This window comes from Myotis brandtii, unplaced genomic scaffold, assembly GCF_000412655.1.
Source record: "Myotis brandtii unplaced genomic scaffold, ASM41265v1 scaffold215, whole genome shotgun sequence".
In the NCBI taxonomy this organism is placed as follows: Eukaryota; Metazoa; Chordata; class Mammalia; order Chiroptera; family Vespertilionidae; genus Myotis; species Myotis brandtii.
Window position 1 is genome coordinate 3,475,668 of NW_005358043.1, and position 20,293 is coordinate 3,495,960.

General features: G+C 40.6%; 2 protein-coding genes and 1 long non-coding RNA gene across 3 annotated transcripts in view; 1 reads left to right on the forward strand and 2 right to left on the reverse strand.

Annotated features, from left to right (window-relative positions):
• SPAG6 (sperm associated antigen 6) overlaps positions 1–20,293 on the reverse strand; it is an 87,922-nt gene that overhangs the window by 15,494 nt on the left and 52,135 nt on the right.
• Positions 3,444–19,829, reverse strand: LOC106726025. Its single transcript, XR_001362040.1, has 3 exons — positions 19,740–19,829; positions 8,297–8,419; positions 3,444–3,504 (listed from the first exon to the last, which is right to left on the reverse strand). It is a non-coding gene; the product is annotated as an uncharacterized LOC106726025 (long non-coding RNA).
• LOC102248224 (BTB/POZ domain-containing protein KCTD20-like) lies at positions 15,582–19,373 on the forward strand. The gene is given in 4 exon segments (XM_014539364.1): positions 15,582–15,816; positions 17,723–18,232; positions 18,235–18,297; positions 18,300–19,373. Coding segments are annotated over 4 exon segments (1,254 nt in total). The 5' UTR covers positions 15,582–15,698; the 3' UTR covers positions 18,863–19,373.

Consider the following 20,293-nt stretch of genomic DNA (forward strand, 5'->3'; position numbering starts at 1 on the left):
ACATACAATGGCAAGAAATACATAATAGCAAATTCACTAATCCCATAACATTAGAGGAGGTTTTATAGTATATAGACCAGTTTATTCATTACCAATGTGGTTATCTAAGAAAAAAATTTCTTAATGTAAAAAAGATGAAAACTACTTTTATTTTCTCAGATTCTTTTTGTTGTTGTTGTTAATCCTCACCCGAGGATATTTTTCCATTGACTTTTAGGGAGAGTGGAAGAGAGAGGAAAAGACAGAAACATCGATGTGAGAGAAACACACCACTTGGTTGCCTCCTGCACATGCCTGAACCAGAGCCCAGGTCGGGGAAAAGCCTGCAACCAAGGTACGTGCCCTTGACCGGAATCAAACCCAGGACCCTTTGGTCTGTAGGCCAACGCTCTATCCACTGAACCAAACCAGCTAGGGCTATTTTCTCAGTTTCTTAAAAGGCTCATAAGGCAAGCAGGCAGACAGGAAAGAGGAACAAATGCTACAAAATTGGGGATAAAAATTAAAATTTTCTATGCAATAAGTCAAATTATTGCAAGGAAACAAAATAGGTGTAAAGAGATATTAAAAAATCAACTGCAAGCAATCCTTGGCTGACATAAGAAAAAAGAAATGAACAATCTTGGATATAATGATGTTTAAAAGATGCAAAAAGCTATGCACTGTGAAGAAATGATGACAGAGATGGAGCTAGAAAATACCAAAAAGAAATGGGTAGGTTCCTTTTGAGAAGGAATAAAAAGAGTCTGAGAAGAAAACCTGAAAGCCAGCCAGATTGGAAATACTGTGGCCTAGGTGCTCCCAGGTTATCATCCACTCCTTTCCAGTCTTCTAGGGGAGATCACTGTAAAGACTGCCCCTTTAGATAAAAAGACACACATATGCCAACCAACCAAGATTCCTAAATCTCATCACATATTCCCTGAGGTGAGAAGCACACTCGACAGGGAAAATGAAAGGGACAATTCTAATGCTGTTTTTACTGAAATTTTTATTGAAACCCCCTGTCATCCCATTTTAGCTCCCTAAGTAAAGAAGATGCATGTAAAATCTAAGCCTGATGGTGTTCTTTCCAAATTTTGTCTTAAATCTCTGAAAACATTACTTTTTAAACTTGGGAAAGTGAAGCTAGGACAAAGGAATACTGATTACCTATTTTGCGTGCCTGCTTTCTTGTTTATTCATGAGCAGAGCTAGACTAAGAAACCTTTCCATGAAAATGGAAAGCATGTCTGCAGTAGCATAATGCTTAATGTTGACCTTCTATCCTCTCCAGCCAGGAAAGATAAGAAACAGTTTAGGGAGCGTAAGAAAAGAGCTTAGAAAACTTGGGATGAAAAGGAGTTTCCTAAGTTCTTAAGGTCATCTATGACAGGTTATTCACAGAGTCTATGTGTTCACTTAATGCATTTATTTCACCAACATTAGAATCTCTGAACTTCTGTCATCAGTTTCCTCTTTCAACAATTTCCCTTCTATAACCTGCTGTGGAATTTGCAAGGCCAGTTTTCCTTGCCTATGCCTATGAAGAATTGGTCAAAATAACTACGAAATTTTTAATACCATCTTCTTATGTACCTAGTTGGAGGGGTGTGTGTGTGTGTGTGCGCGCGTGTGTGTGTGTGTGTGTGTGTGTGTGGTTTTTAATAGAATAATAACAAATGCCTTAAAATCCTTTAATGTCTTTTTAAATCTACCTTTAGAGTAAATCCTGTGTAAATTACTATGAACAGCTTCTCATATATTTAAGCCACTAATTTTTAAAGTATTACATAAATTTAGGAAATATTATCTAAATATATTTCACATTGAATAAATTTAGAATGTACTTACTTTAAATATTTAGAAAGAACTTTATTTATCAACAGTTATTCATAACTATTTTTGCTGTGAATTTGAGTATAAAAACGTAACTTTGCTTAGTTAGTAAGTGGTTGATAGCTGTTCACACTCTGCAAAAGTGTATCTAAATATCCATGTGAAAAATACCTGAAAAATGGAATTTTTTATTAGATACTGGTTAAAAGATTCAACCCAGTAAGCACAAAAGATTCAATATAAGGTATTTTATCTGAAATAATTCTATGAATGAAACCTCTGAATAATTATGCTCCAATAATGTTTTGTACACAAGGTTAGTGACTATCAAGAAAAAGAACAAACAAAAAAAAAAGCAAAAGAAAAAGAACAGCCCTAACTGGTTTGGCCCAGTAGATAGAGCATTGGCCTGCGGACTGAAGGGTCCCAGGTTCGATTCTGGTCAAGGGCATGTACCTTGGTTGCGGGCACATCCCTAGTGGGAGGTGTGCAGGAGGCAGCTGATCGATGTTTCTCTCTCATCGATGTTTCTAACTCTCTATCCCTCTCCCTTCCTCTCTGTAAAAAATCAATAAAATATTTTAAAAAAAGAAAAAGAACAAAAACTCACAAGACTGCTAGATAAATAACAAAACACTTAAGGGCTATCAATGCAGTGACAAAGAATGGATATTTTCAAAGCAAGACACTTGGATCCAGTGATAGTATTTCATTAAAATGACTTTGTTTTTATTTATATTTATTTTTATTTAAAAAATTTTAATCCTCACTCAAGGACATGCTTTTATTGATTTGAAAGAAAGAAGAGAGAGAGATACATCCCTGACTATAATTAAATCCGATACCTTTTGGTATATAGGACAATGCTCCAACCAACTGAACCACACCAACCCAACTAGGGTGAAAGCGACTTTGTTTTTATTATGTCAAGTGACTAATGTTGCTTTAAATGAACATAGCTAATAGATTTTTTCATAAGTTGGATAACACACTAATCAACTTCTGATTGTTTTAGAGATTATTTTCAACATATGTTTTAATCAGGTATAACCACCCATAAAAACAAAAATTTCTGGAAGCATACTTCATATTAAAGAACTATTTCATATAAGGTTTACAAATATTCCATCATACAAACCTAGGAAATTAATTGATTTCATTTTTCTTGGGCATCTATAAATTTATATAGAACATTTTATGAAACATTTAGTATAAAAATATTAAATATATTGATCAATACATTGTGGGAGGCCGCCGCTGGGAAGCGACCCGAGAGGATAGAGCCGTGCTGAGGTCCTCAGAGAACATTGTGGACAAGAACGTGCTTCTCCGGCTCAGGGTGCATGGCCATGAGCAACCACAGGACGGGCAGGACGTCGCTGCCCGAGCAATCCATTCCACCTGAGCAGCGTAGGGCAAGCGGGCCATGTACTTATCTGCCCCACCTGCCCTGTGCGCTGCCCCTCCCCAGGCGAGGTATCGGTGAGGAGGAAAGGATGCCAGCCACACGGGTGAAGCCCAAGTCCAGGGCGGCAGTGACGTTCGGGGACCTGGCCATCTACTTCTCCCAGGAGGAGTGGGAGAAGCTGAGCCCACGCAGAGAGGTCTGTACAAGGACGTCATCATGTTGGAGTACCAGACCCTGGTCTCTCTCAGACTGTCCTGTCGGAAGCCAAATGTGATCGCCTGTTGGAGAAAGGGAAAGCACCCTGGATGGAGAGATTCGTGAGAAGACACTGTGGCCTGGGAGGCTGCAAGGACAACAGACGTGTTCAGGTGGGCATGGAGGCAGGTCCCTCAGCAGAAAATGTCTGAAGAGCAATGTACCTCTAAAGCTGAAAGAAGGCCGCCTCGGCAACGGAATTTATCTGAAGAGCAACTATTGGCACAATGTAGATCTGCAGCCGAAAGAAGACTGTGTTATCCACAGAAAATGTCTGAAGAGCAACGTGCCTCTGAAGTTGAAAAAAGGCGGCGTCGGGGACAGAATGTATCTAAAGGGGAACTGTTGGCACAATGTACCTCATTAAAAATGAGGCTACATGTGCAATCGTTTCTCAAAAAAATGAGCAGGTTCAAAAATTAAATGAAGAAATTTTGGATATTCTCGATGGAGATTTTCACTCATATTTGAGTGATGATTCCATTGATTCAACAGATGATGCTGAAAAGGAAAATTTTCCCATCGAATTTTTTAATAGTATTACTCCTTCGGGAATGCCGTGTCATAAATTAAAATTGAAAGTTGGTGCAATCATCATGCTACTGAGAAATCTTAATAGTAAATAGGTCTTTGTAATGGTCCTTGATTTATTATCAAAAGATTGTGACCTAACATAATTGAAGCAGAAGTATTAACAGGATCTTCGGAAGGAGAGGTTGGTCTGATTACAATAATTGGTTTGTCCCCGTCTGACACTGGCCTCCCATTTAAATTAATTCGACAACAGTTTCCCGTGATGCCAGCATTTGCGATGACTATTAATAAATCACAAGGACAAACTCTAGACAGACTAGGAATATTCCTACCTGAACCCGTTTTCGCACATGGTCAGTTATATGTTGCTTTCTCTTGAGTTCAAAAAAGAGCGTGCGTTAAGTTAAAGTTCTAAATACTTCAGCACAAGGGAAATTAGTCAAGCACTCTGAAAGTGTTTTCACTCTTAATGTGGTGGTATACAGGGAAATATGAGAATAAGTTTAATCAATTTATCAGTTATTGTTTGTATCAGTGTTATTTTTCTATCATGTTTTTGTCGTTTTTAGATCATGTTTTTGTTTTCATATCATGTTATTGTTTTTATATCATGTCTTGTTATATCATGTTATTGTTTATTAATAAATTTATATATTATTTTCAAAAAATTCATTGTGGGATACTTTACATACCATGGAAAGAATTTACATGCATATAAAAATATGTCAAATAAAATTTGCAGGCATTCTTGAATATAATAAATGACTAAAAAATCTAAATCATAATTTAAAAAGTTCTAAAACACTTAAAATAAATAAGCCTCCTAAGGAGTTTTCTCCAGATAAAACCTTATGTTCAAGACTTGCTTTGTCCTTTGTTAGTTATCTTTATCCTCAGATGCTTGACTTAAAAACTCATAATTCAGAGTATACTAATTTCTTCCACAATTTGTCAAGTTACAGTGGACGAAATAGAGCTATATTTTCTCAATAGTGTGCTTTTATAGGTAGCCATAGTTAAACAGATACATACAAACAAACATAAAACGCTACCTTAAAGAATGCTTTTTCTTTAAAGGCCTCCTACTCTGGAAAAAATTGTCCTTCAACAGTAGATCTCTTCAAAGTATTCATATACTGAGGAAATTCACAACTGCTTCTCTCTCTGTCTGAGTCACAACTTTTTAAAAAATATATATTTCTTTATTGATTTCAGAGAGGAAGGGAGAAGGAGAGAGAGATGGAAACATCAATGATGAGAGAGAATCATTGATCGGCTGCCTCCTGCACGCCCCCTACTGGGGATCAAGCCCGAAACCCAGGCATGTGCCCTTGGCTGAAATCGAACCCGGGACCCCTCAGTCCGCAGGTTGACGCTCTATCCACTGAGCCAAGTCGGCTAGGGCAGTCACAACATTCAAAGTAGGCTTCACCTTCCTAGGCCTTGGTATGTCAGATGCAAGATAGGTATTTTTAATGTAAATAGCAAGAAATAGATTAAAAAATAAAACCCAAACTTTAAAATTTTTTGCAGCTAGCCCTGTCTGGTTTGGCTCAGTGGATAGAGCATCGGCCTGTGGACTGAAAGGTCCCAGGTTCGATTCCAGTCAAGGGCACGTACCTTGATTGCGGGCACAGCCCCAGTGGGGGGTGTGCAGGAGGCAGCTGATCGATGTTTCTCTCTCATCGATGTTTCTAACTCTCTATCCCTCTCCCTTCCTCTCTGTAAAAAATCAATAAAAAATATATTTAAAAAATTTTGCTGCTATATGGTAGCTGCTACCCCCTTAGTCTTTATTAAAAAAATCAAAATGAACCTCCAAAAAAGAACAGGAAATTCCTTTTCTCTGCCCGTCAACCACTGCTATCCCCATTTATGGCCTTTATAAATATAAGTGAATTAATTTTACCCTAGACCCATGCAGAATTTGGGTTATTATACAGTTACCATCTCAGAAACGTGCAGAATGGAAGACTGTATGCATGCCTCTCTCCCCAAATTAGATGATTCCTAAAAGCATCTTCACTTCCCCTGTTCAGGCAGAGATCCAGAAGACAAAAGAGTTTCAAAAATATCTCTGGCTGTGGTGTGGACAAGGAATAGAACTTAAATATTCTAACATCTAGTCCTGAATCTCTTCCCTCTCACCAACTATCTTTATTAGAAATTGTTTGTTTGTTTGTTTGTTTACTAGAGGCCCAATGCACAAAATTCATGCAAGGGGCTCAGCCCTTGTAGCCGCAGTGGCTTGCCTCGGCCCTCACAGCCCTGGCTTTGTCCAGAAGGTCATCCGGAAGGACGTCCAGAAGGTCGTTTGGCTGTCCGGTCTAATTAGCATATTATGCTTTTATTACTATAGATTTATTTATTTTTAGAGAGAGACAGGAAGGGGAGAGAGAAAGAAAGAGGAACATTGATTTATTGTTCCATTTATTTATGCATTCATTGGTTGATTCTTGTATGTGCCCTCAGGGATTGAACTTGAAACCTTGGCATATCAGGATGACGCTCTAACCAACTGAGCTACTTGGCAAAGGCCTTTTAGAAATTTTTAAAAATTACTAAAATTGAAAGACAATATGAAGTAAATATTTAAGCTAATAAGAGCAGAGAGAATATAACCATTGACAATCTGTTTTATAAAGTATAATTCTAAAATAGTCACCAAGTGATTATTGAAAATTATATGTTTGCAAAAATAAACCATTTTAAGATTATATTTGTTTCTTTTCAGAGACAAATTTTTCAAAGATTTCTATAAAACACCCCTTTTTTATAACCTAATGCTTTAAAAAATATATATCAAAAATTTGAAAAAGTTAGCTAACCAAAGTTCTTCATGATAATTAGCCAATTTTAAAACTAAAATCCCAAATCACAGAATGTTAGAACTTAAAAATTTACAATGGTATTTTGACAAAGCACCATATTAGATTCTAACATGAGAATTTATTTCCCCTTATATTCTGTAAAATAATCCTAGAAAGGAGTAGAAAGATGACTTCTATTTGAGAAAGTTATTTACAATTGGTTAATTTTAATAGGTCATTCTACTTGGGGACGCTTTTTGAAAAGTTTGCCTTTTTTTCTTCATTTTTCTATCCTTTTGTTTTTTCTAGAAAATTGTATTTAAAGTTACATAAAATGGCATTCTTCCTAAAGGGATGTGTAAAACGTGTAAAAATTAACTTTATTTTCTTGAGAAAAGATTTTCATATTTTCTTTATTTTGTGGTTTAGTATATCATTATATTTATAAATTATATATAGTGGATATATATTTTATGATATACTATTTCTTTGGTACATTTTATATGTATTAATATTTTCAAAGCTAACTTATTAGGACTCTTTTGATCAAGGAGTTCTCATAAATCTTCCAAAAGTGATTAAACATATCTTTGGAAAGAATCTACTTTCAGAATATATGTAAACAGAAAACAAATTTCAATCTTAAAGAAAACTATCTTTGTGTTTTTAAAATAAATGTTACCATACGTATTAAAAACTACTGATATTTAATAGGAGGAATAGTTTATATAAGTTATAACATAAGTTTTTAAATTGGAATTTATATTCTCTAGTCTTAATTAGAGAAAGTAAGAAATAAGTGCAGAATTAGAAAAATACGGCCTTTAATTTTACATGTGTTGTGGGCATTTTTCACATATTTATTTTGGATTTAGTGGTATGGTCCTCTTTTAGGCTTACAATGTCTGAGGCTTAAGTTTAATGCTCTTCAAATCAATCTCATTTTAAAGAATTAATCTTGAAAGTAACTTTCTGCTCCATTACTATGAAGCACCTGCATATCATAGACATTATTTATTTTATTTTTTCAAATATAGATGGTAACTTTCTTTTTGACACTCAACATATCTCTTTTTTATTTGTAATACTCCCATTAATATAAGTGTAAGCTTAGTAATATATGCAGGGAACTATGAAAATCAGAATCTGCAGGCCCTTTCTAAATCAGGTTCACATTAAAGATTAGTTTAATTTGAACTCTGTGTTTGGGTGTTTTTTAGTAAAGCATGTATTATATTAGTACAGAAATGTCTCAAATGCCATTCCAGTTTAACTTGGAAATGTGTGTGTCAATCAGAACATTATTTAACTTGAGGGGGAAAGGGATCAAGAGCAGAGGTTAAGGTATATAGTGGTCTCATGTAATATTTCAAAGTCCACATTTTGCCAGAGTGGACATAAAATCTAGATTTGAAAGCAGAAAAACCCCAGTATAATTTTGCACTTTTCTAAGTCTATTTTCCCATCTTACTATTTCCTCTGGGCAGCAGTTGTTCATGCTGGTGATGTATTCTTGTAGAAGAGATCCAGGTTCTGCTTTTGTCTCTTGAGCCTTTTTATTTAAGTCCACCACTTGTTACAAACAGTCACAGAGCTTTGAAAAGTGAAATATTAAAATGTCAGCTTTGCTTTTTCAAGTTGGATTGTTACTGATGAAAAGCAATAAAATATCTGAGGAAATGTAAGAGAGAATGTATGTCCACTATACCTGTAACATAATAAGCCTAAATTTGTTGATCATCAGAAGATTGTCATTTTAGAAATGTGTTAAGTTTTTATGTTGTGTAGATGGAATAAGGGAATGAACATGAGAAAAGGCAATGGAGATCCATTCATAGACATAAAACATAAAGTGGTGTCCCTCCTTTGCTGACATCCTTCAACATCTTTCCACTACTCACAAAATTAAAGGCATACTTTTTTAAAAAGGCCCAGAAGATGTTCTGTGGCCCAGCAGCTAAATACCTCTCCAGCTTCCTTTCCCACCAATCTCTATCCCAGATTTTGTTCAATAACCTCAAAGGGTACATGCCAGGCCATTTCTTGCCTTTACCCATGCTGTTTCCTCTGCTGGAATGCCTTTCCATGCACCTCCCCCCAATTTGCATGGGTAACTCTTGCTTATCCTTTAAGATTCAGCTCAGGTGTTACCTCCTTTAAAAAACTTTCTCTGGGACACCCCTACTCTCTTATCCCAGGATGAGTTAGGTACCTTTCTTCTCACATAGCATTCTGTTAAACCCCATGCACTTACCACATAATATTTTAATTATCTGTCTATATGCCTGTCACATATAAATGTCATGAAGGCAGAAACTAGTTTTATTCATTCATTTATTTCTCCGGTGCCTGCTGCATAATAGATGCTCAATTAATGTTCAACAAATAAATGAACATACTAAAGAGTAAGCAGAAAAAGGAAATTGAGTAGATGCTAAAGAGATAGAGGAAAAATTTGACAAGTAAGGAATCAACAAATCCAAGAGAAGATTTTAAGAAGCAACCAATGAGAACTAAAGCAAGTCACTGGATTTGACAATGGATGTTTGCGTGTGGAGAGGAAAGAGCTAGTGCAGATGAAGAAGTTAATTATGCATGACAACAGCTGACCAGACAAGAAAGGTCCTGGAAAGGGGGTTCTCAGTGTGGGGACTCCCACTCTCTTCCTTGGTCCTCACAATTATTCCCTCTACAGAAACACCCCTTCTTTCCCATCATACTCTTTCTTCAAACCCAGCTATTTTCACTTGTACTTCCTCCACTGAAGCCTTCCCAGAATACCTCAGACTGCATTCACGTATTCCTTCCTTTTAAAAATGTTTATTATGAAGTCTCGCACCCTGAAGTATTTTTTAAATGTTTCTTCTGGTCTCCCCAGCTAGGTTTTAAAGTTCCTTGAAGAACGTTGTCTTATTCTTTTTTGTCTCTCTTTCAAACCTTTACAGGTACATGTAGGCACTTAACAAATACATAAAAGTACAAAAGTACCAGGCTAATAGAATGTTAATACACATCACCTGGAATATAAAAGATTGCGCTAATTTTAAAAAATGTATTGCAGATATATCAGTTTTAAATCGTATTTTGGTCTGAAGAGTTTTCATGCCTCTTATGTCTGTCCCCAGCCACATTAAATTACTATCTTTTTACCTCCTGCCTTGCTTTCCCATCTTTTTCTAGTGCTCTAGTATCCTTAGATTAAGAAAACACAAAATTCTGCCTGAAGCAAATATTCCCAAAAACATATTTATAGGAGTACATAATATAAGGTACTGTATTTATCTTAGCTATCTAACCTTCCACAAATCTTACTGATTTATTTTTATTTTCTTTAGTGTCTGATTTTTTAACTCTTAATTTGGGTAAGTGTTCATTTTTATAGCAAATTCAATAAAACTAAAATGTTAAACTATAAAATGAAACTTTCAAAAATAATGTCATTTTCCAGAGTTGATGACTCTGTCTATAGATGACCCCTGCCCCCTTCGCTAGTTAGTTCCTTACTTAGAACTGGGGGTGAGAGAGAGTTTAATTATTTTCTTTGTATGTTCTTTTGAAGGAGGAAGACAGAACATAGGTGTTTGATATATAGAATTGTTTCCTAAGGTAGCTTCAGCTACCTATTTAGGGCAACTTGAGTTTGACTCTGGTTTTTCTATGAACTACAATGGCATCTACAGTTCTATATTCATTCATTTTTCTGTCATTTCAAAAAAACTGACTGTCCACACTGATCAAAGCTGTTGTAGCCCTGGCCAGTGTTGCTCAATGGTTAGAGTGTTGGCCTGGGCACCAAAGGGTCATGGGTTCAATACCTGGTCAAGGGCATGTACTTAGGTTGCAGGTTCAATCCCTGGCCCCAGTTGGGGTGTGTACAGGAAATGACCAATTGATGTGTCTCTCTCACATTGGTGTTTCTCTCCCTCTTCCTTTCCCTCGTTCCACTCTCCCTAAAAAAAAATTCAATGGAAAAAACATCTTTGGGAGAGAGACAAAATGGCAGTGGAATAGATGGTCATGTCCTGAGCCTTTTCCTGGAGCAGATAGAATGAGCAACTAAATAGAATAACATCCACCCTGAATTGGCAAAGCAGACACAGCTAGTGAGACAATTCGCAGCCAGGAAGGGCAGAGGACGCCTGGAGAATGGTAAAATCAGGGATCTGGGCTTGAGAGAACTGTGAAACCTCTGAGCCCAGAGGGTCAGAGGGAAACCGCATGTTACCGAGGCCGCGTCCCTTGGGACAGGCATAGTGTCTGACTGTGGAAAGAAGGTCTGCAGGACTGCTGGCGGCAGGGGGTTCTAGATCTGGGTCCACAGCCAAGAGAGACTGAGCCCAGAGAGACCATGCCAGGAGGAGAGGGGCTCACACTGGTGCAGCTCTTTCCCCTCTTTTTGGTCTTTGCTTTTGTTCAATGAACCTAGTTCAAATACAGACACTCACCAGGGGCTGAGGTGCATATGGAGGTGCGGACTTGTGGAGTCTGGGGAGAGGCCGGGAGAGGAGAGAGTTGGGAAGAAGTGGCCGCAAGTCTGGTACTGAGTCATACCTAATGTGCCAGACCTAGGAAGCCATTTTCTCCTGAAGAGATAGCCCCTCCCTGCTGTCTCCAGGCAACCAATATAGCCACACACAGACTACACCCCGAGTGATACAAAGGATACAAAAAAAAATCTGAATAGTCCCTCAGAACCCACAGGGACTTGCCTAAAGAGAGGCCTTCAGTCCCAGCAACAGGAAACTGAGAAGTAGCAGACACTACAGAAGAGTGGGATCTTAAACCAGCCCTCATTTTTATTTTTATTTTATTATTATTTTGTTATCTCTTTTTTCTTTTTTCTATATTTTTCATTTTTTCATTTGTTTCTTTATTTTCTATTTCTTTTTGCATTATTTTTTCATCATTCTAATTTTTTAATTTTATCCTACTTTTTAAAATTATTTATTTTTTATTATTATTTTTTCTTCTCTTTCTTCTTATCCACTCATCCTCTTTCTGCTTCCTCTATACTTAACTGAGGTCCTCCTCATATTCATCCAATTCCTTAACCTTACTTTCTGTACATAAGATTCTGCCCCCACCCTCTTTACTGGGTATTTGGTGTTTGTATGTTTTGGTTTATCTGTTTGTTCTCTGGTGTTTTCTCCCCATATATATATTTTTAGCTTTTACTTCCTTTTTCTTCTTTTCCTTTTCTCTCATACTATTTTTTCTCTCTTTGATATCATTTGTGCTCTCTTTTCTTTCTCCTAATTCTCTTTTCTCTGGTGGTCACTTATATTGGGGTTATTGGCGTCGTGAGTACATTCGTGTTTTGTTCCCTTTGTGTCATGTCTTGTCGAGGTGAATTTTATCCTGTTTGGCCAATGTGGTAGAGAGCGAGCCACATAACCTGACACCCAGAGAGGAAACTCCATCCATGAATGGGTCAATAACACTCCAGACCCAACTACAGAGGCAGAAAGAATGCGGCAGTGAGGGAGAGAGCATGAGTGAATGAGGGAGCAAAAGAGGAGTGTGTGGACGTGTGGGGTGTGAATGTGTGTGTGTGAGTGAGGCACAGTTAGATCCCTCAGGACCTTTAGGTGCAGACTGACCGGGCTCGCCTAACCAGGCAGCCTCTGCTACTGTTGCAAACAGTACCGGGGCAGCCGGCTCTTCCACAGAGGCTTCGCCAGTACCGGGGCGGCCGGCTCTTCCACAGAGGCTTCACCTTTTTGAAGGGGAGAGCTGCTGTTACTGGGAGCCCAGTCTCACCTCCACCCAGGGTGCTCTCAGATAACACCTGGGACTTTACAGCCACCCCCGCCAGAGACTTGCTGCCTCGGCTGTGGTCTCATGGTCACCGAGACTCCGGCCACCCTGGGCATGGACTCCTGTGAGTTCCAAAATGCGCTCCGCATTGGCTGGCCCAATGCTTTAGCCCAGGGCCACATGAGCAGCCCGCCCCAGTCCAAGGAGCAGCAGCTTCACGTGGCCCGCCTACATCTGAGGAGCAGCAGAGCACCCCTGCCCGAGGAGCAGCAGCTGCACGAGCAGCCCGCCTCATCCAAGGAGCAGCAGCCGCATGCAGCCCGTACCTGTCCGAGGAGCAGCAGTCCTGTGAGCAGCCCGCCCCCACTGGAGGAGCCTGCCCCCGTCCGAGGAGCAGCAGCCTCACGCACAGCCCACTCCCATTGGAGGAGAGGCAGCCCCACACGACCTGCCCCTGCCCAAGGAGCAGCTGCCCCGTGAGCAGCCTGCCCTTGTCCAAAGAGCAGCAGCCACACGAGCAGCCTGCCCCCATCTGAGGAGCAGCAGCCCCGTGAGCAGCCCGCCCCAGTGCAAGGAGTGGAAGCCCTGCATAGCCCACCCCCGTTCGAGGAGAGGCAGCCTCACGTGGCCTGCCCCCATCCAAGGAGCAGCAGCCCTGCTAGTAGCCTGCACCAGTCCAAGGAGTGGCAGACCCGCACAGCCTGCCCCCATCCAAGGAGCAGCCCACCCACATCCAAGGCACAGCAGCCATGCACAGCCTGCCCTCATCCAAAGAGCAGTAGCCTCATGAGCAGCTCGTCCCTGTCAGAGGAGCAGCAACTGCGTGAGCAGCCTGCCCCTGCCAGCCAGAGGAGCCACCATTGCTGCAAGCAGCACCCACCAGAGGAGCCACCACTAACTGAGGAGCAGCTGCTGCCATGACCGCCCAAGGAGCAGCCGCTGCCTGAGGAGCTGCTGCCGCCCAAGGAGCAGCCCCTGCATGACTCAACACCTAGATCTTTCAGTGAGAGCAAAAATGGGGAGACAAAGAAACACCCAAAGGAAAGAAAAGTTGAAATTACCAGAAAGGCAGCTTAGTGAAATGGAGGCATGCACTATGTCAGAAGAATTCAGAATAAGGGTCATACAGTTCACAAACCAGATGGATGAAAAAAAATCAACAACTTATGTAAGAATCAAAAAGAAATAAAGAGTGATATAGCTGCAATAAAAAACACCATGGAAAGGTTCAACAGTAGACTAGGAGAAGCAGAGGACCGAATTAGCGAATTAGAAGACAGGGAAACAAAACACACCCAAACTGAACAGCAATTGGAGAAAAAAATTAAAAGACAGGAGGAGAGCCCAAGGGAGCTATGGGACAACATGAAACGAAACAACATATGAATAATAGGGGTGCCAGAATGACAGGAAGAGGAATAAGTGTTAGAAAACCTATTTGAATAAATAATGTCAGAAAACTTCCCTGATGTGGGAGAAAAAAAAATCACACAAGCACAGAGAGTCCCAAACAAGGTGAACCCGAAAAGACCCACACCAAGACACATCATAATTATGATGGCAAATGTTCAGGACAAAGAGAGAATCTTAAAGGCTGCAAGAGAGAGACAGAAAGTTACATACAAAGGATCTCCCATTAGATTATCAAATGATTTCTCAACAGAAACACATCAGGCCAGAAAAGAATGGACAGAAATTTACAAAGTGATGCAAAGCAAAGGACTGAATCCAAGAATACTCTATCCAGCAAGGCTATCATTCAAAATTGAAGGGGAAATAAGAAGCTTCACAGACAAAAAAAGGCTAAGGGAGTTCATCACCACCAAGCCAGCAATGCAAGAAATGCTAAAGGGACTGGTGTAAAAAGAAGAAATAAAAAGCCCAGAAAGAAAACAGCCACACAAAAAAAGAAATGGCTACAAACAAGTACCTTTCAATAATAACTTTAAACGTAAATGGACTAAATGGTCCAATCAAAAGACATCGAGTGGCTGAATGGATAAAAAAACATGACCCATACATTTGCTGTCTACAAGAGACCCACCTCATTAAAAGGGACTCACACAGACTGAAAGTGAAGGAAGAAGGAACACAGGCACAAAAAATAAAAATGGCTACAAATAAGTACCTATCATAATAACTTTAAATGTAAACAGACTAAATGCTCCAATCAAAAGACATCAAGTGGCTAAATGAATAAAAAAACATGACCCATATATATATTCTGTCTACAAGAGACTCACCTCAGAACAAGGGACTCACACAGACTGACAGTGAAGGGATTAAAAAATATCTTTCAGGCAAATGGAAATGAAAAAAGAAAACAAAAACTGGGGTAGCAATACTTATATCTGACAAAATATACCTCAAAGTGAAGGCCATCACAAGAGATATGAAAGGCCACTTCATAATACTAAAGGGATCGATACAACAAGAGGATATAACCCTGGTAAACATATATGCACCCAATGCAGGAGCACCCACATACATAAGAAAACTCCTGGAAGACATCAGGGGAGAGATCGACAACAATACAATCATAGTAGGGGACTTTAATACACCACTGACATCACTGGATAAATCTGCTAGACAAAAAATCAGCAAAGAAACAGCAATCCTAAATGACTCACTAGATCAGATGGACTTAATTGACATCTTCAGAACACTTCACCCCAAAGCAACAAAATATACGTTCTTCTCAAGTGCTCATGGGACATCTTCAAAAATAGACCACATATTGGGTCACAAACAAAGTCTCCCCAAATTCAAGAAGATTGAAATCATACCAAGCATCTTCTCAGACCACAAGGGCATAATATTAGAAATAAACTACAATAAAAACAACCCAAAATACTCAAACACTTGGAAGCTGAATAGCATGTTATTAAATATTGATTGGGTTACCAATGAGAAAGAAATTTAAAACATCCTGGAAATGAATGACAATAAAAACACAACAATCCAGTGTGGTCGTGCTGGCCAGGGTGGTCCCTGCGGCAGCTCCTCCTGGCGCGGACTATGTGCGCCTCGCCTTCCAGGCAGATTGGGGCTGGAGCCCGGCGGGGAGCGGCAGGTTTCTTTCTGATCAGGCGGACAGATCAGCATAGAGTGCAAGGATGAATGTTCATCGTGGCAGTGAGAGTGACAGGTTATTGCTGCAGGAGGCCAGCTGCCTAATGGATGAAACCTCGGCTTCAGCCCAAGAAAAAGAAACTAGTAGCCTGACTTCTTCTGGTCTTCAAAATCTTTTTTTTTTTTTTTAAATTAAATCTTTATTGTTCAGGTTACATTTGTTCCTCTTTTTTTCCCCCCCATAACTCCCCCCCTCCCAGTTCCCACCCCACCCTCCGCCCTCACTCCCCACCCACTGTCCTCATCCATAGGTGCACGATTTTTGTCCAGTCTCTTCCTGCATCTCCCATTTCCCTTTCCCCCCCAAGAATAGTCAGTCCATTCCCTTTCTATGTCCCTGATTCATTATAATCACCAGTTCATTCTGTACATCAGATTATTTATTCACTTGGTTCTTAGATTCACTTGTTGATAGATGCATGTTTGTTGTTCACAATTTGTATCTTTACCTTTTTCTTCTTCCTCTTCTTAAAGGATACCTTTCAGCATTTCGTATAATACTGGTTTAGTGGTGATGAACTCCTTTAGCTTTTCCTTATCTGTGAAGCTCTTTATCTGACCTTCAATTCTGAATGATAGCTTTGCTGGATAAAGTATTCTTGGTTGTAGGTTCTTGGTATTCAGCACTTTGAATATTTCTTGCCATTCCCTTCTGGCCTGCAAAGTTTCTGTTGAGAAATCAGCTGACAGTCGTATGGGTATTCCCTTGTAGGTAATTGAGTCTCTTTCTCTTGCTGCTTTTAAGATTCTCTCTTTGTCTTTTGCTCTTGGCATTTTAATTATGATGTGTCTTGGTGTGGTCCTCTTTGGATTCCTTTTGTTTGGGGTTCTCTGCGCTTCTTGGACCTGTAAGTCCATTTCTTTCACCAGGTGGGGGAAGTTTTCTGCCATTATTTCTTCAAATAGGTTTTCAATATCTTGCTGTCTCTCATCTTCTGGCACCCCAATTATTCTGATGTTTGTACGCTTGAAGCTGTCCCAGAGGCTCCTTACACTATCTTCGTATTTTCGGATTCTTTTTTCATTTTGCTTTTCCGGTTGGGTGTTTTTTGCTTCTTCGCATTTCAAATCTTTGGCTTGATTCTTGCGCTCCTCTGGTCTGCTATTGGGTGTCTGTATAATATTCTTTATTTCAGTCCGTGTATGCTTAATTTCTAGTTGGTTCTTTATCATAGCATCGAGGGTCTCATTAGTTTTCGTGACTCTCTCCTCAAGTTTATTGACAGCTTCTAGCACATTTTTGCAAGCCCTCAAAATTGCGATTTTTAGCTCTATATCCTCCATTTCTGTCATGTTTTTTTGTCTCCGCATTTTTTATGCTTTCTTGGTGCACCCCCTAGTGGTCTTTGTGCGCAGTCTTGTTCTAGTTGAGCCTTGATTGTTGTAGTTAATACTAGAGGGATTTGACCACCAGGCCGACTGGCTGTGTGAATCAGCTGTGTCTGCCGCGGAAAACTTCTGTCCTCTGGGGAGGTGCTAATCTAGCCTTTGCCTGAGGCTATCCGGCAAATGGCTCTGCGCAGGGCTTGGGCGGGGCGGGCTCAACAGGGCGGGCGGAGGGAGCCGTTATGGTGCCCTCAGTCCTGTTCCCAGAGGCTCTGCTTCTCAGAACCCCCGGAACCGCTGCAAACCTCGGAGGGAAAGCTGCCTTCCAACTGATGCCAGACACTCCCGCTTCTCCCGTTTGGGTCCGAGTCCCCAGCGATTCGCCCGTATCTGGAGCTCAGAGTCTGAGACTCCCCCCTGACCGAAAACGACAACCGCGCTCTCAGCCACCAGCCCGCTTTGCGCGCGCACCTCCGCACCTGAGTTTTTTCCACACTGCGCCTCCTCTGAGCCTCGGTGTGCTGTTATTTTTCCTTCTAGTTGAAGAGTCTCTCCTCAGCCAGCCTTCCTGTGGTTCTGGGTGATGTCCGTTCCGTCTTTTAGTTGTATTTTTGAAGTGGTTGTTTGCGGCAGCAGTCTGCGGTGTTTACCTATGCCGCCATCTTGGTCTCTCCTCGAACTGGTCTTCAAAATCTTGCTTATCCGCTCACTCCCAGGAGTGATGACGTTTCATTGGACTATGCCTCTCAGCCAGCAAGTCTCCAATTCCCTCACATAATGCCACTTCCTGAAGACAGCAAAGGCTCTTGCTTCCTAAGTGGGAATAAACAGAGCTATGAACCTTTTATTGCTCCAGAACGATTTGGAAACAGCACTATGGGCTTTGGCAGTAACGTTCATTCCCAGGCACCAGAGAAAGTGACACTTCTCGTAGACGGCACACGTTTTGTGGTGAATCCACAAATTTTCACTGCTCACCTGGATACCATGTTGGGAAGGATGTTTGGACCAGGAAGAGAGTACAACTTCACACGGCCCAACGAGAAGGGGGAGTATGAGATTGCCGAAGAAATCAGTGCAACTGTCTTTTGAACGGTGCTGGATTATTACAAAACTGGTATCATCAAGTGTCCTGATGGCATCTCTATCCCAGACCTTAGAGATACCTGTGATTATCTCTGTATTAACTTTGACTCAACATTATCCGATGTCAAGATCTGAGTGCTTTATTGCATGAACTGTCTAATGACGGTGCTCACAGCAGTTTGATCACTACCTCGAAGAACTGATCCTGCCCATCATGGTGGGCTGTGCCAAGAAAGGGGAGCGAGAGTGCCACATTGTTGTGCTGATCGATGAGGATTCTGTGGACTGGGATGAAGACTACCCCCCACCCATGGGAGAGGAATATTTCCAAATTCTTTATAGTTCCAAGCTCTACAGATTCTTCAAGTATATTGAGAATCGGGATGTTGCTAAAACAGTGTTAAAGGAACAGGGCCTGAAAAACATTCGCATTGGAATTGAAGGTTACCCTACCTGTAAAGAAAAAATTAAGAGAAGACCTGGTGGCCGATCTGAAGTCATCTATAATTATGTGCAGCGCCCTTTTATCCAGATGTCATGGGAAAAGGAAGAAGGAAAGAGTCGCCATGTGGACTTCCAATGTGTTCAGAGCAAATCCCTCACTAATCTGGTAGCTGCTGGAGAAGATGTCTTGGAGGACCAGGAGATATTGATGCATCACCTGCCCCAAGTGGATGAACTTGACCGACTAAATGCCCCACTTTCTCAGATGGCTTCTAATGACTTTCAGGATTAGGGCCAGCTATGGGTCCAGCGTTGTGAAGCGTTTGTCTGGGCTGCCAAAAGCCAGTTCTCCCCATCCTTTCCCTTTCTCCCATAATTAACGTGCGTCCTTTCAGTATATCTGCACCTCCGCCGGGGATAAGAAAGCACTCACTGGTAATGAAGCTCCCAGCTTTGCAGCAGCCCTGGTAACTTGGAATTTTAGGTCTGGTGCTGTTCACTGAGCCTTTGCATAACTGCAAAGCAGAAAAGCAAGTCAAGACTCCTGTTGCCTCATTCGGCAAAGCAGTGCTGATGCTTTATGCTGTGTCTTGGCTTTTGTGTGTTTTGTTTTATACCAGGCACATCACTTAGCAGAGAAGGGACCAAACTTAAAGGAGACAGTCTCTATCTTCTGCAAATAGCACTAATGGCATACTCATTAGAGGTTGATGAAGATGCCATTCCTAGTGGCATCTGTGCCCAGATTGCATCAGGGAAGAATGAGGCTCGTATTCAAAGTGTCTAAAAGGAAATTCTTAGGCACTAAAATTCAGTTTTGTTTTTTCCAAAACCACATGGATTCTGTCACAGGAAGGAAAGTGGCATCATAGTATTGATGGAACCTTAGTGTCATGGTGTTTAGATTAGTCATTTAGAAGGAAACTCAAGTAGAAGAACCTCTTCAGATGGGGCCACTCTGATTGTCCTGGCTTGGAATTGGTGAGAAGCTATAGGTCTTCATCCAGGAGCAGCATGTTGCTGCGGATGTGGATGGCGACCTTAGATATGACTTAAAGGCTCCAGATGTGAGCAGACATTTCTCACAAGGGTTCAGTTTCTCAGTAGGAAGACTTGTAAGAGCTCCAGTGAGGGAACGTTTGGGGGAAAGCTTGATGGGGAAGCATTACCTGCTCAGGCTTTGTCCCAGTACAGGATTCTTCTTTGTGTATTTTGCCCTGACCGGTTTGGCTCAGTGGATAGAGCATCGGCCTGCGGACTGAAGGGTCCCAGGTTCGATTCCGGTCAAGGGTATGTACCTTGGTTGCGGGCACATCCCCAGTAGGGAGTGTGCAGGAGGCAGCTGAATCGATGTTTCTCTCTCATCGATGTTTCTAACTCTCTATCCCTCTCCTTCTCCCTTCCTCTCTGTAAAAAAAAATAAAAATCAATAACATATATTTAAAAAATAAATAAAATAAACTTAACTAAGGAGGTAAAAGACCTGTACTCAGAAAACTACAGGACACTGAAAAAAGAGATAGAAAAAGACATAAACAGATGTAAGAACATACCGTGTTCATGGATTGGTAGAATCAACATCATTAAAATGTCCATACTACCCAAAGCAATCTATAGATTCAATATACTCCCCATTAAAATACCAACAGCATATTTCACAGACCTAGAACAAACTCCAAAAATTCATCTGGAATAAAAAGAGACCCCAAATAGCTGCAGCAAC